General features: G+C 40.5%; 2 protein-coding genes across 2 annotated transcripts in view; one reads left to right on the top strand and one right to left on the bottom strand.

The window, feature by feature from the left end:
• Positions 1-8,986, bottom strand: part of OXCT1 (3-oxoacid CoA-transferase 1) — an 84,816-nt gene extending 75,830 nt beyond the window's left edge. Inside the window, exons 1-3 of the mRNA XM_079330310.1 lie at positions 8,576-8,986; positions 4,650-4,758; positions 3,433-3,523 (exon numbers count right to left, since the gene is read on the bottom strand). Of these exons, the coding sequence (XP_079186436.1) occupies positions 3,433-3,523; positions 4,650-4,758; positions 8,576-8,647 (272 nt within the window). The 5' untranslated portion in view covers positions 8,648-8,986. The remainder of the gene's footprint in view (positions 1-3,432; positions 3,524-4,649; positions 4,759-8,575) is intronic.
• A 13,656-nt stretch (positions 8,987-22,642) lies between these two features.
• RIMOC1 (RAB7A interacting MON1-CCZ1 complex subunit 1) lies at positions 22,643-26,201 on the top strand. The gene is made up of 6 exons (XM_079330317.1): positions 22,643-22,752; positions 23,065-23,165; positions 23,556-23,702; positions 24,095-24,226; positions 24,428-24,542; positions 25,809-26,201. Exons 1-6 carry the CDS (start codon positions 22,680-22,682, stop codon positions 26,096-26,098), a joined length of 858 nt encoding a protein of 285 aa, XP_079186443.1. The 5' UTR covers positions 22,643-22,679; the 3' UTR covers positions 26,099-26,201.
• The last annotated feature ends 39 nt before the right edge of the window (positions 26,202-26,240 follow it).

Here is a 26,240-nt window from a genome sequence, read left to right as displayed (position 1 = left end):
GATGCATTGTTAAGCAGAGAAAACACAATTTTGATAAAAGATCTGACCATACACACAGTTATCACAAATAATAGGCTTCATTTTAAATCTGCAAAATTCTGCCTATTCAGGTGGTAGATACAATAAAAATGTTGATTTCAGTATTATATGTGATTATAGCCAAAATTATATATCCATTTGATTAAGCATAATTAATTAAAAGTAATAGTTCCATGTACTTTTTTAAACTTTAATTTTAAATATTTGGCTGTGTTGATAGTTTTTGTTGCAACAAAGGTCCTGAAACAACAGGTAGCCTGCATTAGGAAAGTCTTAGCATAGGCTGACCTAAAACAGCCAAGTCCCAATTTCCAGGTAACTTGAAATCACTATGCAACAGATACCATGAAGTTACATGGAGATAAGAAAACAGCCAAAAAGATGCAGTATACTAATCAGAGTTGTGTTGGTAATTTACTAAGTCAGTGTTTAAAGGAAGATTAAAAAAAAAATATTTATCCATCCATTCACTTTCATTTATTGCTAATTTTTATATATTTTTATTAATTTTAATAATGGTGAATGTGAAACAAACTAAATTAAAACATGGATTAAGGAAACCTCTAATAAAATGGATTTTGGTAGCCTACTGAGATAGAATACTCAATTTAAAGGGCTTATAAAAACACAGTGTAAACAAAGTATTTACAGTATGAAGAATATAAGGAAAACAGTTAAAAGAGAAGGTGAGAGAGGTTGTATTTTAGAAGCACACCTATCTATCATGGTTATCTTGCACTATTGCCCTGGTTCAGAAGCTTCAGTTCCCCCCCCAGCAAGCTGTGTAAATACCAGGGGCACTGGATATTTGAACTGCTTCACTTTCAAACACTTTGCCTTGTTTGGCTTGGCAAAAGAGCAGCTGCTCTTAAAGGAGCTGTTTCACTGGCCAGCACACAGCACGAGCACAGACATAATGTGCAGCAGCAGACAGAAAGCTGAGCAGTGTGGCAAAGAGCACCCCAACACTAATGTATAACCTGTCACTGAAAAGCCTTAAACAGGCCAAAAACAAGACTTCACTGGCCAGCAATTACATGATTTCCACAAGTTTTTGCAGGAAGAATCTCCTCCTGATTACACAGAACAGTAAGAACAGTAAGTAGGATGTGAACTTGTGAATATCCTACTCCTTTAAAGTTGTTTCCAGGCACTGCCAAGCATTTCTAGGCTCTGCTGAACCTTGTTTCCAGCTAGAAAAGTTGGCAAGAACACTTCAGGACTTCCTAATTACTGCTTTCCCTTAGATGTAAGTGAATTGCTGTCTCCATTGCTGCTATTTTAGTTATAAATAGACAGCTCTGTATACCATTCCGTGGTTCTGGCATGCCGAAAGGCATGTGACTCAACCCATGTAGCTGCACTGCTCTCCAGAACAGGCTGTCTGTCTGTGCACTTGGCTCCTTCCCTGCTCCAATTACGAGCTGCCTGCTACCCCTCACAGCACGAGAAAACCTGACCACAACCAATTACCTCCTATTTGCTGGAGGAGCTGAAGAAAGCAGCTGCAGTCGAGAAACTGAAACACAGCCAGGCATCAACTGCAGCACAAGGTCACCAAAGAGAACCACACTAAACCAGGCAGCTGAAAGTGGCCAATTACTCATGCCACAAAGTGCCTGACACCTCAACATTACAGGGACAATTGACCCTTTGAATACAACTGCTGTAGGGTATATGATTGCTGTGCTACCTCAGATGTAAAGGCCTTTATTAGTGCTGCAATATGTGATCATACCACTATACTTTTGGACAGAGTATTACAAGATGCTAAGAAGATGCATAGTATTAGAAAAGCATGCTTTTTGACAGGCTAATTAGAAGACTTGAAAGGGTATCAATTGCTGTGATAATTCTGACTTTATTTCTGATGACAGCTATGTTTTAACCTGGTTCCCTCATATTACCAAACTATAGCAGGCTAAGTTCCACACAGTAGTAAGACAGTAAATAAGAAGATAGATGAAAGTTATTTTATTATTAATTAAATTACAGAATAAATTATACTGTTCAACAGGAGAGAAAAACTTGCATTTTTATAAACTAGACTTTTAGGAAAAGCTCTAGATGACCTTGAGCATTTTCAAATTTTTACACTGTTCTGTGAGAAACTGCCAAGGCTTTCATGAATGTTCATACAAAACAAATTTCAAGACAACAGAAATTAAATTTTGCTTTTCTGCCCAGCAGCCAAGAGTTTTACAGAAATCACTTCCACATCAAAATCCAAAGAACTTTCAGGAAAATTATCATTATTTCAACAAAAATTAATTCTAGCAAATAACAACAGCAACTATATTCAGAACACAATACAAAATGTCTTCTTTTTCATTCTATTCCACAGGGCTCCTCTTTCTACTTTTTCTCATATTCAGACTTTCACCTGCCCCTCAGGAACATCTGTGCAATTGCTATATCTGCAAATATAATCTGTTATTCAGAAATAAGACCATGAGGAAAGTTAATGATCTCTACTCTAGTGCTTGATCTTTCCACTCAGAATTGTTTCTGTCTCTTTCTTTCTCCTTTCTATGATCTGGCAGAAATTGTTTCCCATAAGATTCTAAGGAGCTTAAGTTTGACTGTGTATGTACCTAATACCAATACAAATCATCTGTTATCCAATAAATGTGCAATTAATATTATGCATATTAATATTTTTATTTAATTTCACTTATCTTTTTATCAATGCGCTTCAACAGAAGTGGTTGTAGTTATTTCTCTATATGGTGACCATTAGGTATTGTGGAGGTTACTAAAATCAACAAGTTGTGTAAAAACTACCCTGAAGGAGAGATGAGAAATTAAATCTGAAAGGATGTGTTTCAACCCCACACGAATTTCTTAAGGGGCAAATATTTTAATAAACAAATCAAAAATCTGAAGAGCCATTAAAGAGACTCTCCATTCTTTCATCATAGATATTCTCTGCTGTTTTTGTGTTTCTTGGGAGTTTTTTCTTAATTAATAGAAATACAAATAGTAAGAGGACCAGAAAGCACGAAACTGAGTTTAAAAAAATATATCCCTGCTTGGAACTTCACAAAAACACACACATACACACAAAATCACTGAAACTACATGTAAAGACTCAAAGTTAGACTTTCCAGTTACAGTCAACCAGTTAAAATGCATAAACTTAAACATAAATATTTATAGTAATGTAACTGCAACTCTCTACAGCAGGATGACTTGTCCCTGACATAGTTGAGTATACATATAGTACTGAACTTCCTGGGCTCCTTCCAAAAATAACACTTTCAAATCAAGTTGTCTGGTTAATATGAAAATTATGATGGTGAAAACAAAGATTTCTTTCATATATATCAGCATTTTCACCTAATTAGAATCTTTAGTCTGTATTTATTAAACCACAGACATATGAATACCTACCCTGCATTGTTACTGACTGCTGTTATTCCTTTCACTCCAGTCTTCAGTAAACCTCCAATGAGGTTTTCAGGAATCCCACATAATCCAAAACCTACACAACAAAAAAAGAAAAATTGATTATGTAAGAAGTGTTTGAAAGAACATAGAATATTCAGAAGTATGGGAACTAAAAATCTTTTCTGAGTAGAACAAGCTCTTTATTCAACTAAATAAATCAACATTTCCAGAAAGAGTTGCCCCCTAGTACTGGAATCTCCCCAGACAATTCCCAGTTTGGATGAAAGCTCTTTACCCATCAGAGGGGGCATTTAAAGAAGCACTCCAGGGCCATGGCTCTCCTTATATGTGTCCTCAACCCTGCACCCTTTATTCCCTGCACCCATTATTCCTCCTCCTCTTTCTACTTACTTAACAGAATCAATTAAGTTCTAAAAGCTCCCTGAGATGATCAAGGCCAACCTATCTTGGCCTCAAATCTTCTTTTCTTCACAAAATAGCAACAAATAACAACAAAAACAAAGAAAGAAAATTCCTGCAGAAGGAATTTTTCTTCATTACATATCTCCATTGAAGTGTTTTCCAATGTTACATTTATTACTTCTGCAGTATTAAAACAACCCAAGAAATAGATAAATCACTTTAAAAAAAAAGTACAGACTGAACAGCATAAAATTGTGAAAAGCACCTACAATACCCAAAAGCTCAAGTCACAGTGAAAGTTAGTATGATGCAACTTCTCGACTCTTCTGGAAATGTCACATATAAGCATTAAGTGTAACATAGATAAGTATTATCTGCACTTCCTAACACAGAAATAGGTTGAGCAATTTGTTCAAGGTCACAAAGACACAGAGACAAGGCAAACCAAGGATACAGATAATGGTAAAGTAAAATAATCAAACCAAAATCCAGTTTTTCACCATGTGCAGTCTTGAAAATTCCAAGATCATTTTCTGGATTCAAACAGATTAAGTTTTTGCTAGTGGGGAAAAAAACCCTATATTTCTGAGGCTTTTTCCCCTTGTCTATGACACAAGCTGGATTTTCTCACTGAAAGAGTATGCCCCTCATGAGCAGAGTAGGAAACCACTTGTTTAAAAAATCATGGAATTCCATGGATTCTCAAATTAGTTAATAGTAAAAGAAACAAAGTAAATGAGTAAAAAATATCTCGTTAACATAACATGATTGCATCCATAAAGAATTTAAATATTTACCACCAACAAGTATAGTTGCCCCATTGGGTATATCTTTTACAGCTTCAACAGGGTCAGTGTAAAATTTGGTGTTGCGATGACAGCTGGTAGAAAAATAGCATCCACAAATCTGCAACAATAATAAAAGAAACAAGTGAATGAACAAATGGCACTATATAGTAGCTTTGCAATGAAGACCATGCCCCTGGCTAAATAAGCAGGGAAATAGATACAAAAAGATATTGCTACAGTAAATACTAAAGAGGAAGGGAGAGCAGGGGAAGGAGGAGGGAAGTACGGTGCAGGTCTCCAAAACAGGAGAATTCAATCCTTCAATTACTGATAAATAGTGCCTTTCTGAGAACAGATTTACAAATTAAATTCCTCAGCATAAATTGGAGCCATCCACAGATTTCTTAAACCTATATATTGCTACATGAGCTTCAAGGACATCCAAACACTAAACATAAACACAAACTGCTGAAAGAAAGACAACACCACCAAAATTTGAGTGGAGGAGGAAGGACAGTATTGTACTGGCAGTATGGTATGCAGGGTCACTCTTCCACAGAGTAAACCCTCTCTCAGTTTCCTTGTGCAGTCTTAGAGCTTTCTAATGCACCCCTAAAGATTCTCATGTTATTGTTGAAGAGCCCGGAACCAAGGAGACTCCAAGAAATGCATGAAATGTGGAGGGCAAGAGGAAAACCAATACAAATCCCACCCCCAAACCTGGACCTCATAGTGCAAGGCCACTACATAGTAGTCATCATAACTTATCTATCTATTGTTATGCACTTAGGTCACAGTTACCCTTTTTTCTCTTTAAGTATTTACTATTAATGCTACTCAAGTATTTGTTCAGGCATCAGAAGAAAAATTGACACCTAAATCACTATGTTGTAACAGTCTCAATAAATGCAGAAAATCTGGAAGCTAAAGTATTTCCTACTGGTGTTTCAAGTTCTAGCTTGATAGCAGGAGTGAAAAAAGGTTATATTGTGAAAGAAGGAGAAAAGTTGATAAATAAACAAGGCAATCTATAAATTTTTAAGACAATAGTCCAGTTCTTCCCTGAAGAGTTACCTTAAGAGTTACCCACAGTTACAACCAGGGCAACAAATTTTGGCTCACTTTCAATATTACACAAGCTGTTCTCTTTTTATAATTAAAGCTGCAAGAGTTTATACTGAATATGAAGAAAACCTTTCTGAATGGAAGCTTACCTCCTTCCCAGTAGAGACACTGATGTTCCTCTGCTTTGATAGACTCAACTAAAAAATCAGTATGTGGGTCATAGGAAACAATGTCACATGAGGAAATTTCCAACTCACTTCTGCATGCCAAATTATACCAACTTGAACAGTCACGGAGTCAGGTGCAGTCCCTTGAGACTTCCCTGAGGGAAACGTGCCCATCTTTAAAAAGGGTAAAAAAGGAGGACCCCAGCAAATACTGACCTGTCAACCGCACCTCTGTGCCTGGCAAGGCCATGGCACAGCTCCTCCTGGAAGGAGGACAGGGACATGATTCAGGACGGCCAGCACAGATTCACTGAGGGCAAATCCTGCCTGATCATACTAGTGACCTTCTGCGACGGAGTGACCACAGCAGTGGACAAGGGAAGAGCTGCAAATGTTGCAGACAGGTACAAGGTATTGTAAGAGAAAGGTCTTAGAAAATATGGTTTAGGCTCTGATACCCTAGCTAAGCTAGAAGTAACTTGTAAGTTCCCACAAGAAAGAATCAGAGGGATGAAAAGCTAGTTAACAATCTATTCTCATCTGCACCTGCATAAACAATAGATGCGTCCCATGAGAATCACTGAAGAAGATATGCAAACATCTGAGTGAAAGACAGTGTCTTAGCAGGTACACTCAAAACACCTTCTAACCAATGAACTGATTAGCAAGAAAACTACTAACCAATGGGAGTTCAACACGGTCCATAAAAACCGTATAAAATTGTGTTACATGAATAAAGAATTGGCTTTTCTGCATGAAGAAACGGAGTCCCAGCTGATTATTATTACAACACTATGGATTCATCTGCACTTCTCTAAAGCCTTTGACACAGTCCCCCACAACATCCTTGTTTATAGTTTGGAGAGACATGGATTTGATTAAATGGATTTGGTGGACGAGGAATTGGTTGGATGGCCACATCCAGAAGGGAGTGGCCAATGGCTCAGAGTCCTGATGGATATTGGTGATGGACAGTGTTCCTCAGGGGTAGTTACTGCGACCAAGACTGTTTAATATCTTCATCAATGACGAAGAGAGATCAGCTACACTCTCAGCCAGTTTGTAGGTGACACCAAGCTAACCAGTGCAGCTGAGGGATACAATGCCATCCAGAGGGACCTGAACAACTCAAAGAGTTGGCTCATGGGAATCTTATAGGATTCCACAAGGACAAATCCCAGGGGTGAGTACAGACTGGGAGAGGAACTCATTGACTAATTGGTGCTGGTGGGTGAGAGGCTGGACATGCCCCAGTCATGGCACTCACAGGCCAGAGAGCCAAACATGTCCTAGGGTGCATCCAGAACAGTGTGGCCAGCAGATTGAGGGAGGGGACTCTGCCTCCCTGCTCTGCTCTGCTGAAGACCCACCTGGAGCACTGCATCCTGCTCTGTCATCGTCTGAACAGGAAGGATACAAACCTGTCAGAGGAGGTCCAGAGGAGTATTAAGTGCTGGCAGCCTTGGGAATCACAGTACAACAATGCTGCAAGAAGGCTCAAGGGCCAGGGCTGGAGAGAGGCCAGGCCTCTGCTGTGTCCCTGTACCCACGCATAGGAAAACATATCAGAGGCCACGTGGTACCTTTTATTTAATCTTCCCAACTGTGTGCGACAGGGGTGAACCAAGTAGCACGAGTTACACAAGTGTGCATTCATAGGTTGGATGTCTCTAATGAGTGTATCTGCTCGTCTTCCCTAAATATGTTCCTCTCATAGTCTCTTTCTGACCCACCCCGTTGTTTGAGAGCAATGGGCTTTTGGGGACCTGAAGCACCAGGAATCACCCATGCTTCCCTACATACCAATGCAGCAAGATAAAACATCAGGAGCTGGCAGCAATTCTGGCAGATTTAAGAAAGCAACATGGGGACAGATGAGCTCCTTCCTAGAATATACAACAGATTTTAATTATCTGGAAAAGCAAAAATATGACTTAGTAAAACAAAACCTGACAGTAAGATTTGTCCATAAGGATATCAGGAGTAGTAAACACAAGCATGAGAAGGTGAGCTGTTTCAACTAAATAAATTAAGAATAGCCACAGAGACACTTCTGGCTGAAGAGACAAAGAAATAACTTTGCTATGGTTACATGTGGGCTGGAAACCATCAAATCTGCGAGGTTTGGCAGAAGCTTCCCATAGGAAGGGAGTTGCACAGCGGCACAACACACGTTTATGGATAGCAGTAGATGGCGGGGCTGCCAGCGAGCTGTGCACACCTGCTGCCCACCTCCGGGAGAGGAGGCGGTGGGAGCAGCTCGGGAACACACGGGAACACACTGTAACTGCGCTGCCTTTTGAAATTATGGGGATCTAAATAAACAATAATAATAATAAATTGAATATAAAAACAAGACCAAAAATCCTCAAAGCCAACCCTCCATGCCAGCCTCTCAAGGTCACCGCATCCCCAGCGCCGCCGGGCCCGGGCCTGCGGCGGGGCCGCGCTCTGCCTTCCCTCCTCCCGGGGCTGCGGCGGGACGAACCCCTCCAGAACAAAGCCATCGCTTCCTCGCGGGCGGGAAGCGCCTCCCCGGGGCCGCAGCGCGGCCGCACGCCCCGGGGCTCGGCCACCCCTCGCCGCGCAAGCCGGTCCGGGCGGAGCGCGGGCGGCGGCGAGCGCGGTCCCCGCCAAGGTCGGCGGGAGGCGGAGGGGCTCGGAGGGGATCGGAGCCGCCTGCCCGCCGCCCCTCGCCCTTACCTCAGCCCTGCGCGCCGCGGGGAGCAGGATGCGGCGGCCGAGGGGCGGCAGCAGCAGTTTGAACGCCGCCATCTTCGCGCTGCGCGGCTGTCGGGGAGCGGAGCGGGGTCGGGAGCCGGGCCGGGCTGCGGCGGCGGATGAGGGAGCCCAAGGCGGGACGGGGCAGCAGGAGCGGCGGGACGGCGGAGCCCGCGGTGGAGGGAGGGCGAGGGGCTCGGCCTGACGTGCGCTGACGTGGGTGCGCCCGAGGCGGGGCCGCCGACCGAGGGGGCCGCAGGGCTGAGCGCGCCGGGGTCCCCCGGCCGGCCGCTCCGACCGCAGCCGGGAGAGCTGTCCAGCCGCCCCGTGGCTGCCGGGCACAGGCAGCCCGGCCCGGGCGCTGTCCCACGGGAGGGAGCAGCGCCCACTCCTGTAGCTCCCACTGATTCCTCCGCTCCACCGTCAGCGGGGTTGTTCATAAAAACCATCGGAGCCCGCGCAAAACGCCGGTGGGCAAACTGTGTCAAGCAGCGACACATAAGTGTTACAATGTTATAATCGCTTCAGAAAACAAATGCATTTCCTGGTTTTCTTTCCTTTTTTCTTGATTTCCTTTCCACAATTTCCACAGATGGACAACTCAGATGTGCCATCTCAGCTGTTTCCCCTGTGAAGTTAAGGTGGCTTAAATTTCTGTGCTGTCACTCTGTGACCAAGGACTAGCAGCACAAGAATCAAGCAAAGGGCAGAGGCTAAGTGGTTAAGTTTCCAGTGCATAGATGTCAGGGTGACCCAGTCTCCAAAAAGCACGTGGTCTCCACAAAGCGCCGGGATGCTATGTTTAGGTGGGAAAATGTTACTAGAATAGATGTATACTTGTTGAAGCGGCAGCCACATAATGTGAACTGCCGGCCCTTTTGCTGCTGCTAGAAGGAAAATTCAAAGTATGCCTCTGCTATTATTTATGCTTCCTAAGAATAGCCTAGATGATCAGTGCATGCTCTAACAATCCCCAATGTAACATTAAGACCCACAGGAAAAAAAAAAAAAAAAAAAAAAAAAAAAAAAAAAAAAAAAAAAAAAAGAGAAGTCGTTTAGAGGCAGGAAAAGAGAAATTCTCCTCACGCACATGACGCGAGGTCACACTTCTGGCAGGTCATGCTGACCCTTGTCTTGTTTCCAGGCAGTTTCCAACGCAGCTGCCAGCCTCACTGTAGCTTGCCATTGTGGAAATCAACATGCGGAAGGACAAGTTACAAGGAAAACAAGGTCTTCAGAGGGTGCTGCTGGTCTACAAAGCGTTTATGCAGAGCCCACCCATTTTATTCAGAACACAGGTGCTGCCTTTCTGGTGGTGTTCCGTGGCCTGTGGCATGTAACTCTTTTATATAAGCGTTTTGAAAATGCTGGTTCCTGTACGTAAAATTCCCATTACAGGCAAACCTGCAGATACCAGTGAAATCTGGTAAGGACACCTTCACTATTGTGAAGGTTTTTACCTGTTTTTTTCTTTTCTAGTTATTTACCATATTTAGCTAGTCAGTTAAGTCTGGGATGGTTCCAGGTACAAAAAAGCTGCAAATTACAGAGGCATAACGAACTAAAACCAAAATAACAGCACAGCTTGTATTCTTCCAGGACTAAGCATTAGTATAAAAGTTTAACTGGATTTCTGAACCTTGGTTCTACCTAAATCTTGTATAAACAAGGCAATTCCTTAAATCATATTTCCTTTCATGACAAGACTTCCCAAGGCATAGAAAAAATTGTCCAAAGAAAGTTTATTCTCTTCAGTTCAGTAAGCTGTTTTTCTTTAAACCAACAGTGTGCATTCTAGAACTTACCAAAGTGTTCAGCATTGAGTATTTGTTATATAACCAGCTAGCATTTATTTTGCATGGAGTTAGGGATTCCAGCAAGGTTTGTACTATTTGGGATTCCAACAGTGTTCCTCTTTGCAGAATGAAGGAAGGCATCTAACTGCATGCTGTATGTATAGTGATGAGTACTAACACCTCCCTGGACTATCCATTATGCAAAACTTGTTAGTCTACTTACTCATTAGCTTATGAACTAGATTTTCCTTATCAGATTATGTTAATCAAATGTTTTTTACAAAATTGCAAAGTTCACCTGCTTTGGACTGCAATCATTTTATTTTGGCTTAGAAAAGCTTCAAACATAACTGGAAGGGTATATGAAATAATTTGTTCTGGAGTAGCTTAGAAAGGACTGTAGATCAACTTTTTTTTAAGATGTCTGAAAGCTCTTCACACAATGAGAACTCAACTGAGCAGCAGGTCTGAAACACACTTCTAAAATGATGAAAAATTTTTCAATTTTTTTTCTTTTTTGTTTAGTGAAGTAAATCACATGACAGCAGTAAATGTGAGTCAAAACACTTTCCAAATTCAACAGCATTTACAAGTGAGGAGAGTTTGAGCCCTTGGTGCCCAAAACAAGTCAGCAGGTAGGCATTCTCGAGCTACCACAGGTTAATCATTATATAGACTGTATAACACCAGCTTACTTATACTACTACCAGGCATAAGATGTCAAAGTCAGCACATCAATACAGGGAAATAATATTGTCCAAATAAGCCTCCAAAGAGTTAGCATGTAGTTCAGATGTTTGATTTACCTGCACAGGGGGAAGAACTGGAATTCTGAAGTAGAAAACTTTGTTTCTCAAATTTTTTTTTTCTTAAATTCATTTATACTTTACCCAGGCTTTAGCTAATTAAAATTTAGCAATTTACCTTTATTTCAGACCCACTGGAACTTGGCAGGAAAATTCAGTTAGAGAGGGATGAAAACCATATATGGAGCCAGAAAAGGGAAAGCTCATTGAACTATGCAGCAACTAGAACACAGAAACAACACCTAAAATTACCTTCAACATGTTAATAGGTCCCAGTTCTGAAACACGAGTTTGATATTTCAGTACTTTGGATTATTACTGAAAATAATAAAGTATTATTTATATTATTCATTTAAGAGTGCTTGTAACTCATCTTTGAAAAGTGCAATGAACCTGATTCCCTTGGCATGGATGGTAAGACAAAGAAAATTGAAACATTATTTCATGGCATCCTCATATTACTGTGAGTATGGATTGGTTCAGGGAAAACAAACAAAGACATGGTACAAATCCTGTGATACCGACCTAAAAGCATTAAATAATTACAAATATCATGAGAATATGAAAATACTTACAAACTCTGTGCAATATATTCAACAATTTTTAAGACCAACTCATAGCACTTACAGGGTATATAACGAGGGGAAGACAAAAGGGCTGCTACCTGCAAGACTAATGATCATACTAGGAAGCCATGGGAACTTAAATATTTAAATTACTAACAAGATTTCACTGAAAGAAAGGTCATTACAATGAAAAATTAGTATTTACAAGTCTAATTAAAATGATACATGCTAAAAGTCAGCAGGGATTAAACAAATGATGGTTCAAGCATATTTAAATATAAATATCAAAGACAAAAAGAAATTGGAAAACAAACAATAAGAAAACCTCCCAAACCCCATAGCCATCTTCTAGAGGGTTATGGAAATGTAGAGCAAATGAGAGAAGTCCAGAGCCAATGTTTTGAAGGAAACAGCACTTGAACCTGTTAAGAAATCTCTTTGCTGACTTTCCTTTTGTGGTCCTAAGCTTAAGGTAAAGAGGGAAAACAAACTGTGAAAGGATTATTGAAGCTACATAATAAGGAAGAAGCAACAGCCCTTTGGCAAGAGCAATTCTTTATCCCTGAAGGACTTATTGATCAGATAATAGTAAGTTGTCAAATATTTTTGTTACAGTGAATATTGCAGTAGAATACTAGAGCTCATCTAAGTAAGAATTTTTATTTTAAATTTAAAAATTTAAAATAAAACTTACAAAAATTAATCCAAACCAAACAAACATCAAACCCCACTAACTGAATGAGGATTTCCAGGCAATAAAAAACATTCTTAGGGTTTGGGATTTTTTGTTTTTGTTTGGTTCTTTGTTTTATTTTGTTTTGCTTTTGTTGGTTCTGTACTTGTCCAGTTTTTCTTATACCAGACTCATATTTTAGGTAGAATGCCTAATATAAATAACACAGAAGCTTCTGAATCTTGTCAGACTATCATATCATTATTATAAGCTAAGATAAGCAACTATGCAGAACTTCTTAAAAGCCACCGAATATTTTATCCTCTTTTGAAATAAAGTTACCATAGCAAATTATTCACCTTGACAGCACCTGAGAGGTAGCCACTGAAATATCAGCAGTTAAATCAACAGTTAAGTAGTTACTGCAATTTGGTAGTCTTAAAAAATGACAGAACTTCAAACTTCCTCCCCACTGCAAATGCTGGATCTCAGTTCAAAATCACAGTTCTTACAAGGTCTAATTATACAGCATTTAAAATTAAGGTGCCACTTTTCTTTAAATAGAACCACAGAGTCTGTTACTCAGCATGATCCTTGGCACTTGTATTCACAATTATATATTGCTCATCTAGTAACTGGTGTTAGTATTGTGTAAATAAGTTAAGTACAATAAACTTTGACAATGATAGTCAGTAAGTCTAACAGTTCTGGAGAAAGGATAAGTGACTTATCATTTCTTCACAGCAGGAGTGAGGAAACCCCAAAATATCTATTCAGCAGATATTTGGAGACACCAGCTGCACAAGTTCTGTACGTTTGTATTGATATTTACGGATGGCATAAATGCTTATTTAGAAAATGCTACTACCCTCTGACTACCCGTGTTTGCCAAGAATTTTCTGCTGCAAGAATGAAATAGTCTTTCCCCCCACACCCTCTAGTCAAACTGAAAGAACAGGGTTTTTACTCCTATTTTACAACCATACCAATGGTGCTGTAAGGGTAAACATAGCAAAAGTGGCTACAGAACCAAGAAATTGTAAAGAGGAATCCTGTGCAGATGTCACACAGCAAGTCAGCTCATGTTTGGTAGCACTAGTGTAACAGGCTTTTCTGGATTTTGCAGTGCAATGTTACATTAATAAGCTGCAGAGGGTTCTTTCAAATAAACCTCAAGAGCAACAGAATGTACCATAAAAACAGAATTGAGGTAGATTTTGTAAAACTGCTAGAGTGAACCAATTTTATTTCTTCCATGTGATACACAACATATAAAACAAATACAAAGCCTTTATAAGATTATGCAGGTATTCTTTTGCAGAGGTTGGACACAGTAAACAGATCATATGCACACACCCTGTCCCACATCTCACTAGTGCTATACAATAAGACTACAGAGCCAAGCTGCCAGAGCTGTAAATGAGGAAAGGCAACACCTGCCTGGTCAGCAGGTTTTGCCTGCAACTGTGGTTTCCTCTTTGAAACTTGGACTTTGCCATCTGCTTCATGGGTGTGGAGCTTAGAAAGAACCATTCCTTGCCTACAAGAATCTAGCATGCAAACTCATGCATATAATCTAAGCCCTTGTAATTACTTTATCATCTACTGACAAGGGAGACAATTCCATACATGCATTGAAAGAACCAAGTGTGAATCCATTTTCCAACTGGTTTGGATGCTAGTTGTTTTGCCTAATCCTTCTAGTCCATCCAAATGCAGAAAGAGCAGCTGTCTGGAGTTCAGAACAACTTCCCCTTTACAGTGGGCAGCTTATCAATGGTTTAGTTAGTACCCTCAACAGTCCAAAATTTCCATGTCTAAAAGCAGACAGTCCTGTGACATTTCATTTCTCAGTCACAAACAAATTAACAGAATTATTAAGGAATATAATGACTTGCACACAAGAGATATGGCAAAATATGAACTTTTGCTGTTAATTTTTTGGAAGGTTAAAATGAACTCTTACAATTCACTTCTCTATCTTTTTAGAAGGACTCTTACAATCCATTAGCCTGAAAGCAGCATGTTTTCCTTCAGCTATTCCCTGGTTTTGGTAAATTTGTCTGATTTTAAAACCAAATACACGCTCTGAAGCTGCTCTGAAGCTTGCCAAGCCTAAGCAGCAGATTCCCTGCATTTACAAGCACACCGTTGCTTGTTGCAAAGCTCTTGGGCTTCTTGCTCTCAATTTCAGCATATCTGACCGTCTCATCAGAGACCCTGGTAGTTTGTTTCAGGGGCCAGTTTGATGAAGACTTCCACGCTCTAGTTTTCAAGTTTTGCAGTTTCAGTAAACACAACAATTTCATATTGACATCACTTCCTAAGATTACCTGGCTGAAAGCTAGACTGTGCTGAGCGCGTTGGTGACACCCTGTGGCATCCTGCTGAACTCTCTAACACAAATGGCTCCGATATTTGAGGTCTTTGACACTTGCCTTCTCAGCACCAGTACCTGTCCTCACTTAAGGCTAGCAGGCGCCAAGCGCTGCTTCTGCAGCAACTTTGGCATAGAGAACATTAAGTAGCAACAGTAACCAGTAAGGCCGGGTTGAAACGAATTGCTGTGGGAATGGCAAAAACATCTCCAGGCTCCCACATAATTTTAGAATGTATAATTCACATGACTAGATCCAAGTGATAAGCATGATAGCTTTTGCTTGTAACACATTTATATTGTTAATTAATTCAAGTAATGACTTGAAGAATTTCGCTTAGCTTGCAAGTTATGCACAACAGGAATCAGAAAATTTGACAACAATCTTGATTTTTTTGTTTATGTCACAGGGTAAAAGCTTGATTATCATTATCATAGTTTGCCACTTCAACAGCTGCACACTGTAACTGAGGAATTATATGTGATAAGATTAGATCATCAAAATCAATATGTTTATATTTATTTTTTTATAACTTTGAAAGATGTGGCATTAATTGAACATGGTCTCAAGAGGGTACTCTCAGCAGTCACACTCACAGGTAGCAGATTTCCAGCAAGCCAACCAGAATATCCCAGACAATTCACATTCTCCTCCACACTTAACATACCAAAAACACGGGCAGTGCATCGATTTGCATAGCTGAACATCCAACTGTAGTACTGAAAGACGACAGGAGGTTTTTAACACACATGAGCCTTCCAGCCACATTCATCTGAAAGATGAAATCACGTAAGCACAACTTAAAAGTCAGTGTCATAGAGAGCAGGAAGCAGTGTCAAGAGATCAAAGTAACTGATTAAACTAATTTTCTTCCAAGAGTAATGCTTGCCAGACTAAGGCATGACACCTGTCTCATGTACACATCGGGTAAACATTTATTCTTATCCATTGCATGATCCTTTCAGGAATGTTGATTGATTGGTTTGGGTTTTTTTCCCTCAAGACAAACCCCAGAAGAAAAGCTTTAGTGCCAAGTGTTACGTAGATTAATACAACACCTCAATTAGCGGATTTAATATTGCTATGATCCAAGGGAATTAACTGTATAAAACCTCTTACAGAGGAAAAAACTTCAGTAAAAGCCAAATAAAGATTCTCTCTGGGGATGCCATATGTAACAGTTTCAGAAGGAAACTACAGTCATTTTACAGACATTCAGATCAGCTTTATGATTCAGTAGCACACTAGGTCTGTGCAAGAATTGGGTAGCATTCAGTCAAACAAGAGCTGATGTTGTGAACCAAACCATCACAAGACTCTAGAATTAATACAATTAAGGACTGGAATATGCAGTAACTGACAAAAGTAAGTTTGACTAAATGTTACTTCTGTATTTGCAGTAAGTTGACTGTGAAATAATATCAGAAATTCCAAGCACAGTGATCTGTAACATTTGGAGACTGGGATGAAGACTGATGTAAGCAAGTTCTGCCAGACCAACACTAAAAGAGGGTAATAAATGGGATGTGGTAGGTACAGCCTTCCTCTAGATGAAGGCATGCCATGCACACACCATTCTTTGTTTATTAACCATGTAATAGAAAAACCCAGGTTTCCTTGCCTGTTGACAGTAAACCAATTCATTACTTGTAGATTGTACAGAGGATTTATGATTCCTTTTTCAAAAGAAATTTCTTCAGATCTCTCTCAAAATCAATCTTTTGTCAATCTTTTATACTCCCCTCTTCTAAGGAGGTCATTTTAGAGGACAGCATTTCCAACACCAAAGTTCAGTGCATGATACTCTAACAACCAGACATCAAACTGTTGAATTATGTTCAGAACCTATTTCAAATCCAGAACCACATTGTTCCAGCAGCAGGCTGTAAGAAAGCTGCTGGTTCATATTTTGTCAGGGCACCACCTGAACTACAAACAAAACAGAAAGCAGGTAGAACAAAGAACAGCCATATAAGATCAGGTAAAGAGAAACATGACACACCTGCAATTTCTACTAATCCTTTGCATTCACATGCTTCTCCAGAATAAATATATTTCACATCTATTGACACAAAGGTAAAATTCCATTACAGATCACCCTTATTGTCTGACTTTACATTTGGCATCAACCATATCAGTATCAAATGCTGTCTCCTGGATATATTTCAGACTAAATACAGAGCCTAATTTAAAGAAAGATCACTGAATTTGATACTGCCCTTTAAAATGTGATGAATAAAGACATTATGAATAATCCCACGACATTATTCCATATGATTCTAGATTCTAGAAATAATTTCATAGTCCTTAATCCCACAAACATGAAGGAAATCTTTGGTAACGATTTTCCACTTCCTTAGCACTATTTTGAATAAATTCCAGTTTTACTCCCCTTCCCTGGTAAAGCCATTAAGTGAAAGGGAAGAAGGTATATCTCCCTTTTTGAACTTAAAGAGGGTCTGAAAGGTGATTACCATATTATTATCAGATATGATTACAGATATTATTAGCTACAACAAATACATAAAGCTCACATACAATAAATAAAGACTTCTGTTTCATATTTTCTGGGAATGAATACAAATATTTATTTTACTTATATTCTGGAGCAGAAATACCTACTTCAAATAATACAGGGATGAAAGGCAGGTGGAGTACCAAATACTCTGCAACACATTTTAATAAACTTAGCTTTTTAAAGTATTTTATAACCAACTCTTATTGTACTCCTCAATTAATTATTCATGCTTGCAAAATAAGGGCAAATACTTAATTTTGAAATCATAGTAATTTAGTGTCTTTCTAAGATGCTGTACCAAACACAGTCTTATAATTTCTGCCAGTTTCTACAGGACTTGAATCATGCTATACTGCTTTATTTGCTACAAATGCAAACTAGCCAAATACATCTGTATTAGCATCTATGATACCCTCCTTTTTAGTTTAAAAAAATATTGACCACAGACCCTAAAACTACTAGGAAACTGCTGCATAAGAAACAAACCTAACAACTTTTGAGTCTTGTCTGATCAGGTCTGATCTAATTTTTCTCTAATTCCCTTTTTTTTTTTTTTTTTTTTTTTTCATTACTAACTGCATCCATCTGCACACAACCTTTTGTTACCCCTCTTTTCTTTTTTTTTTTTAAGCATTAGGAGTCAATTCATAACCAAAACAAGCAGTAAGAAATGCAGTGATCATCAGGCTTCGTAACCTCTGGTCAGAGGACTAATTTGCTGGAAGCAAATTAGCTTTCTTTCTAGAGATCAAAGCGGCCAGCAGTCAGAGGGCTGGCAGGTGACCTCACAGGAATCTGCACCCTCCTAACCAGGCACAGGGAGGCAGAGGAGGGGAAGGAGCTGATCTCCCTTCTCTGGTGACACACAGGACATGAGGAAATGGAAGGAAGCTGCATCAGGGGAAGTTCAGGTTAAGCATTAGGGAGCTGGACTCGCTCATCCTTATGGGTCCCTTCCAGCCTGAGATATTTTGTGATTTTACGAAAAAATACAGTTCACTTGAGTCCACCAAAATTCCTCTCTTGGCTACTTCTCCAAGAATTTGTGTGAGGTTATTATAAAGATTACCTATTTTTAAGTGCTTAAGTTTAAGAAAATTTGCACAATTCAAAATGTCTTGAAGCTGCTAATAATGCTAAAAATTTATCAATCACTGCTGTGCAAACCTGCATTTCTCAGATGATAGAGTATTTTTGATTAAAGCTAAAGGCACTTCCCTAGTTTTAATAATATTAAATACACAGAGGAACAACTCTCTTGTGCTTAAGCATTGTTTCTTTAACTTTCAATATGAATAATATATGTCCCCTAGCTACTAAAGCAGAGTAACTATGCACATGCAAGACATTACTTATTCTTGTATGCTTCAAGTTTTCAGGTATTTGGAAATGTCAGGATAGCCCAGTTTCACAGTTACATATATCAGGCCAGTTATCAAGTGTTGGTGGAATACCACAGGACAAAAGCAATTCCCAAGTGTATCATTACAACCAGCCTGCTCTCTAGCAGCATACACATTTACACACACAGACCAGAAGGACAAGAGGAGTATGTGGTTTGGAAAGAAAGAAGCAACAGAATCCAATGTAGCAATCTACAGAATTTACTTTACATTTGCACATACATGCACATATACACAGAGATACATTTATATACAAACCCAAAATATCAGGAGAACTGTAGTGGCAATGCTCCTGAATGGCAAGATCATATTAGCTTTCCCTCTTCCATCAACTGCACTGTTGATACACAGCAATACTCTTCCTATTATTCTTCCATCAATTTAGGAATAGAGCATGGCTCTAAACAGCAAACACCTTACCCCATCCATACTGGTAACAATAGCCTTAAAAATGGTAGTTTTATGCACTGAAAGAGCACAAATCCTACCTGAATTCCCTCACCAGAGACCATTTTATTGTAACTATTTCCTAGAAAATGAAGTGACACATTTTTTTGCTTCAACAAAATTTATGGTGTCACTCAGAAAAATTTATTTTTGAACATAGAAAGATTCAGAAAAATATTTGATGCGCCTTCATGTGAAGCTCTAGGAATTTTAATGCTATGTTTCCTGAGCTCTGAGAAGAATGGTGAGGGGTAGCAAACCCCAAACCAGCACACTGTCCTTGAAATAACTGACAGGGATTTTATTCAAACAGGTTCAAGCAAAAGCAAAAAATAAGGCACCTTGTCTTTCACCAGTCTTCAGACCAAAGCACATTGCAGAGTTTGAGGTAAAGGCTAGCACAGCTCCATGAACTACAAAACAGAGCTGGGGGTTAGTGTCCAAGGGAATGCAGCTTGTGGAAGGGATGGGCACAAAGCTGTTCAGAGCCCAGTCCAGGCAGGAGAGAGGCAGTGGCTGCCTGGGGTGAGGCAACAGCAGCACCCCATTCCAGTTCAGCCCTTTTCCAGGCTCTGCAGTGTCTCAGGTACTTGCCCAGAAGTGCTGTCATCTCTATTCCTCACAAAACAGATCCCAGTGGGAGTATGCAGGATATGAAACAAATGTCAAGAAAAATGCCACTAGAGATGTATTCTGCCCCCTCACACATTTAATGATACAATCAAGTGGGGGGAGGGGGAACCAAACACCACAAATCGTCCAAGAGAAGCATATGTCATCACCTTTCTTAACCTTTGTAGCAGCTTCTATTTTACCAGCTTGGTAGTAACAGAAACACACCTCCTTCATCTCAGCAACTGATAAGGTCAAAACCAATTTCACTGGATATTTACAGAAAGAGTGGATAACAGTTTCTGTGAAAAAAAAGCCACTGCATATATATCCAGCTTTTAAAACAGATACAACCAAAGTAAGTTGCAGCTGTGTCTGAAGCACAGGAAACTAAAATACCACTTCCTTTATCAGATGAGTCAACATACAATCATCTAGATTGTTTGGGGCTCTTAATTTTTTTTTTTTTTTTTTTTCCCCAGGAGACATCTTGATAGTGACATCTCCTTCACTATTAACAGCTGATGAACCTGCCCACTTGACGAGATATGAAAAAGAGAACACTTAAATCTTAGCTGGGAATTGAAGAGGAGAAATAAGAACCAAGCAAGTAAAGGATCTGAAGAAGGGGATCAATCTCACAAGCCTTTTTCAATGCCAAAACTGACAACATGGAAAGTGTATTTCACTTAAGGCATGAAGCACCATCTCCCCCACTCACAGGTTAGCTACCAGAATACTTTTGGTATTCTTAATATGGCTGTTCCTTTGATGAAAAGTTGTATCTGAATGTCAACTATGGAGGAATGAACAACAATACATATCCAATCAAAACACTGATTTCTTCTATAAATCAAACCATTTTGGGAAGAAAACATAATTTTTCTTTTCAGGTTCTACTTTTTTTGTTGTAATTAATCTGTTTGGCAACTCTTCCAATAAGACATAAGACAGACAACAGGAAAAATAAATCTGGCTGTAAGTAGATAGCTGTACACCTCTAAAGTACTTCAGTAAAAGACACTTTTTTTTCCAGGGGAAGCAGAGGGGTGGAGGTTTGGTGAATTTTTGCTTGGTTAGCTGGTTGGTTGTTTGGTTGGTTTTTTTAGGTACTTTGGTAGAACACAGGCAAATGACAGAATCAACAGCATATGACCTCAAAATGGGAGTTCAAATCCCCAATTGACTCAAGTATCTTTAGTCAATTATTCTTTCAAAATATTCAAGTTGACAAAATTCTGAATATTGTGTGAATTTGTTTTACATTAGTACAATAGGCACTGAGGTATTAGCTTTTTCCAGGCAGATAAATACATGAAGAAGGCTAGGGAAACAAAATAGTGAAATGTAGCGCTTTTACAACTGAACAACAAAATATTTGATGATTGACTGACAGATAGTAGCAAGATTTTGTTAAAAATAAAATAAAAATTTACCATTTCCCCCTCATATATGGAAACTCTTTGTTATTTATGCAGTTCATGAAGGCTATTATTGAAAGCTGAAAAAAATATTGGAGCAAGTACTTCAATTCTCTAATCAAAGATAGGTAGTTTCAGGATGATTTAATATATTTTCACAGGTGCATTTCCGCACTTTAAGTAATTAAATACTAAAATGTAGTTTAAAAAAAACCCCACCGACCAAACTTTATTGAAAAGTAAATGTGCATTTGATCCTTGCTGGCTTTTTTTTTCAGTTTGTTTTATGGACAACACCTATTTTGCAGTGAGGGTGGAAAACAATTGGTAGGGGCAAAACTCTAATCAAATTTTTGTAGCAGAAAAGGACCTGGGGGTGCTGGTGGCAGCAGCTGAACATGAGCCAGGGTGTGCCCAGGGGCCAAGAAGGCCAATGGCATCCTGGCTGGATCAGCAATAGTGTGGGCAGCAGGAGCAGGGCAGGGATTGTCCCCCTGTCCTGGGCACTGCTGAGGCCACACCTCGAGTGCTGTGTCCAGCTCTGGGCCTGAGTGCAAGAGAGACACTGAGGGGCTGGAGTGAGTGCAGAGAAGGGAATGGAGCTGGGGCAGGGTCTGGAGCACCAGAGCTGTGAGGAGCAGCTGAGGGGGCTGGGGGTGTTTATCCTGCAGAAAAGGAGGCTCAGGGTGACTTTATCACTCTCCAAAACTGCCTGGAAGGAGATTGTGCCCGGGTGGGGTTCGCCTCTTCTCCCAGGCAGCCACCAACATGAAGAGGGGAAATAGTTTCAAACCGTGCCATGAGACGTTTAGTCTGGACATAATACTGTTTCACAAAGTATTTCACAAAACACTTCAAAAAATATTGTTTGAAATTGCTTCACAGAAAGGGTGATCAGATATTGGGATAGGCTGCTCTGGGAGGCGGTGGAGTCACCGTCCCTGGAGGTTTGATGTTTAAGTAAAGACTGGACATAGCTCTCAGTACCGCGGTTTGGTCTATATGGTGATATTCAGCCATAGGCTGGAACCAGAGGTCTTTTCCAAGTCGTAAATTGGTTCCGTAAATTGGTTCGGTAAATTCTGTAAACACGGGGCCACGCTAGGGACTCTACCCGGGGACGGACAGGGCACTGCAGACACCACACGCGTCTGTTAAGAAAGAGCTTTCACGCCCACACGAGCCCCGCAGAGCTGCAGTCCCAGCCGCCAATGGGCGCAGGGCCGGCGGTATCCCGGGCCGGGGTGTCCCGGGTGTCGAGCGGCAGCGATAGCGATAGCGGCAGCGATAGCGATAGCGATAGCGGCAGCGGCAGCGATAGCGATCGCGGCAGCGACAGCGATAGCGGCAGCGACAGCGATAGCGGCAGCGATAGCGGCAGGCCCCGCTCCCCCTCCCCCGCAGCCGCTCCCGCCCCACGGTCCCCCGCCGCTGCGCCTGCGCGGAGGGCCGCGCGCGGGGCGGCCATGGCGGCCATGGCGGCGCTGAGGTCCCGGGTGGAGGCGCTGGGCCGGCGGCTCGAGGGGAGCGCGGCCCGCGGTGAGCGGCGGGAGCGGGAGCGGGAGCGGGAGCGGGAGCGGCCCGGGCTGCCCCGGGGGCACGGGCGGCCCCAGGGCATCTCAGCAAACGGCGTGTGCGCTTGGGAGCATCAGAGTCTGGCCGCGGATGGCCTTAATTTAACCACGAAAGGTGCGGTCTGACAGCATGACTGCCCTGCTGGAGTGCTGTGTTATTCAGCCGCCCTTGTAGATGCCCCAAGGATGGATGATAAAGACATGTGGAAGAGCAGAGTGAGTAAGGCTCCGGCTGAGTGCTCATCGGTGCTAAGGGAGCGTTGTTTTCTTCCCTCAGATATCTTCTTAGCGAAAGGCTCTGCTAATCTGGACAAGCTGAAGGACCTCTGCAACGAAGGGAAAGAACATCATTCCACGCTTTTTCAGCTCTATACCCAGGTACTTTGTTATGGACATCGAACTCCCGTGCAAGAAAATGTATGTAGGGTGTGGGAGATGGTTTGGTAAAAAAGGAGGGTGGGGCAGAAAGGCGCCTCTATTACCTGGGGCTGTGTGGTGAGTGTCTGTGAAGCAGACATTTATATTTTATTTTTACTTGAATAGCTTGGAGTCGTTTGTGGTTAATTTAGGGACAGAAGGGAGTTTGACTACATTCACCATCACCAATTCTTCAATAATTCTAACTTGCACCTTTTGTAAATTGAATATTAAGAATACCTTCATATTGTAATGTTTTATAAACTAACGAGTTTTCTGTGTTACAACACACCACCGTTTGATTGTTTTGACGGTAGCATTTCTGCTTTGTATATGTTCTTGTTTTCATAGGCTGTCCTAGACATTACGTATTTTGAGGAAAACCAACTTGTGGATGAAGATTTTCCAGAAGAATATTCCTTGCGAAAACTTGAAGAACTTATTTGTGTTCTTTCAGAACCAGAAGACCTAGTGAGGGAATGCGACATAAAAGAAGAAGTGAGTAGTCAGAGGGAGAGTTATTTTACTATTTAAAAACAAAAAATCTAAAATGGGACAGCAGTATTTGTGTTTTTGATGGCAGAATTTGAAGTATTTTGAAACATTTTCAAATCTTTTGGCATTTAAATAATGATTCCTGAAAATATTGTTTCAAATGTCTTGTTGTGTGGTCAGAATTTCTGTTGCTAACATTTCATGATTCCACAAGCAGTTGGCAGTTCTATTTGACCTACAGTGTTAGGTTAGGCTAGGCTTGTCTCTCTGAGTGTTGCTGTCAAGCACAGCCCCAAATTAAGAGATTTACAAAGTGTCTGCCTATGTGACAATGCATATGAGTAGTTCAGGTGGTTTGTTTTTGTGTTAGACCATTTTGTTGGATGTTGTTTCAGCCCATCGACATCCTTGGTGCAGAGTTGTTAGAATGTCTTTACTGGAGAAAAGGAGCCCTGCTTTACATGTATTGCCACACAGCAAAAGAAAGGAGTGAATGGCTACAAGGAAACATTGCCATATTTAAAAAGGTAAAGGAGATGAAAATGTTCTATGAGCTTGTGAATACAGCTTTAAAGTTTGACTCTTTGGTTTTAAAATATGAGTGGGATTTTGGTTTTGTTTTATTTTTTTCTTTAATTAGGAATTAGGGGACTTCATAGGAAGAAGTATTTCTGCCTATCATTAATTTAACAAGAACTTATTTTGTCCTCATTTTTGATTATACTCAGTGTCTTAATGATGGAGTTCATTACTTGATGAAGATGCTTAGCTTCAGATGCCCTATTCAGCTAGATGAAGATGTCTCACTTCAAGATACAGACACAGCTAGATTACTCAGTGAAGGTAAAACCCCAAAAAACAACACCAAAATACCTTTTAACCCACTCCTCTTAATAACTGCTTCACTTTATGAAATGCTTTTTTGTGTGTTTTTATCATTTGACTTAATTATGTTCAAGAGTTGATGCTTTTTAGAACAAGAAGATTATAAATGAGGCAAATAAGCAGGCAACAGTCCCACCTCCCCCCCCTTTCCTTTTTTGACTCATGAATTTTAAGGAGGTGTGAGTGCTCATTTTCCTGGTGTTTTATGAGTGCACTGGAGGGAGGAGAGCTGAGGCAATGAGTGTTTGTTGCAGAGTAGTGTCTTATGCTGGCAGTGTTTATACACAGTATTTCACAATTATCCTGTTCACAACTGATTTAAACTGAGGTTTAAGGCACAAATATGACTGCAGAGGGTGCCAGAGGTTCACCTGTTGATCTTCCCTTTTAGCTCTAGGACAGCACAGGTACAAACACAGTTACAGACTTCATGCAGGTTAAAACTATACGCAGAATTGGTTAGATTTAGCTAATGTTCCATGTTACCACTTCAGGTAGCTTTATGTAAGTTTCATTCCTTTTAAGCCTTTCCAGGAGGATCTTAGACTGCATCAGTGCAATGAAGGTAGGATGATAGAGCAGGAGGGGATTTGTAAGGTAAAACAGCTGGTGCTGAGAACATGATGTTCATGTTGAGCACACTCAAAAACAGCTCTACTCAGAGTAGCAGGATGCACCACCTTCTTGTTTCATTTCTTCTGAAGGTGGCATTGCTGCTATATAGCTCCATAATGCAAAGTCAAGTTGTGGATTTATTTAGCAGGATTTTTTCTTTTTAATCAAAGACACACATGTCTTTGAATTCAAATACTAAAGCTGCTGCTGGCTAACCTGAGTTAAGATGACCCCAAACAGTATCTTTTAGGCTTAAACTGTGGGAGGCACAGAAATACTCTAAAGTATGTATATACATTCATGCCTGTGCTAAAGAAGTTGTGAAGAAATACTGAAGTTCTATGAGATAATTAGGCAAACAAAATCATAGGAATAATATTTATATGGCAGTCTTAAAAGATTTTAGCATTATGGAGGGCCAGACTGGACAAAAAAATAACCATGGTCTTGATCCAGGTTTTCTTCTGGGCATTATATAGTTATATAATTATACAGTTATACTGTCTTTCTGGATTTTTTTTCCCCCCTAGCTACTGAAAAAAATTAAAACAAGCTGTGTACTTGCTTATAGCAGAACAATAAAGTACTTGATCTAAATTATTTTTGCAGGTATATTTAGTGACACTCATTTACTGGCAATGATGTACAGTGGAGAAATGTGCTACTGGGGACTGAAACACTGTGGAGAAGGGAAGCAGGAAAGCCTTGAGTCGATAGATCCTGTGTCTAACAGTGACCTGGGCAGCAGACCACAGAGCATATCGCTGGATTTCCAAGAAACGGGGAGAATCATGTTAACAAAGTATGTGGCCATATGTGAGGGACCCTTAAAAGGTCAAGGGTGGAACACAACAACTGCAAAACAACTGCTGCATTACTTTGCGAAATCCCACAACTAAGATCCACTGCGTTGTCTGCGTAGAAGAAATCTTGCGGCACAAGAGCTCTTCCGTGACTGACTGACTTTCATTTTCCCACCGAAATGTATACCCGTGTCGCGTTGAGAGCGCGCGTTCCGAGGCCGCCCGGCCCGCGGCGCAA

This window comes from Erithacus rubecula, assembly GCF_903797595.1.
Source record: "Erithacus rubecula genome assembly, chromosome: Z".
NCBI classification, from domain to species: Eukaryota; Metazoa; Chordata; class Aves; order Passeriformes; family Muscicapidae; genus Erithacus; species Erithacus rubecula.
The sequence above is the reverse complement of the archived record's forward strand: the minus strand, read 5'-3'. Positions and strand labels throughout refer to the sequence as shown.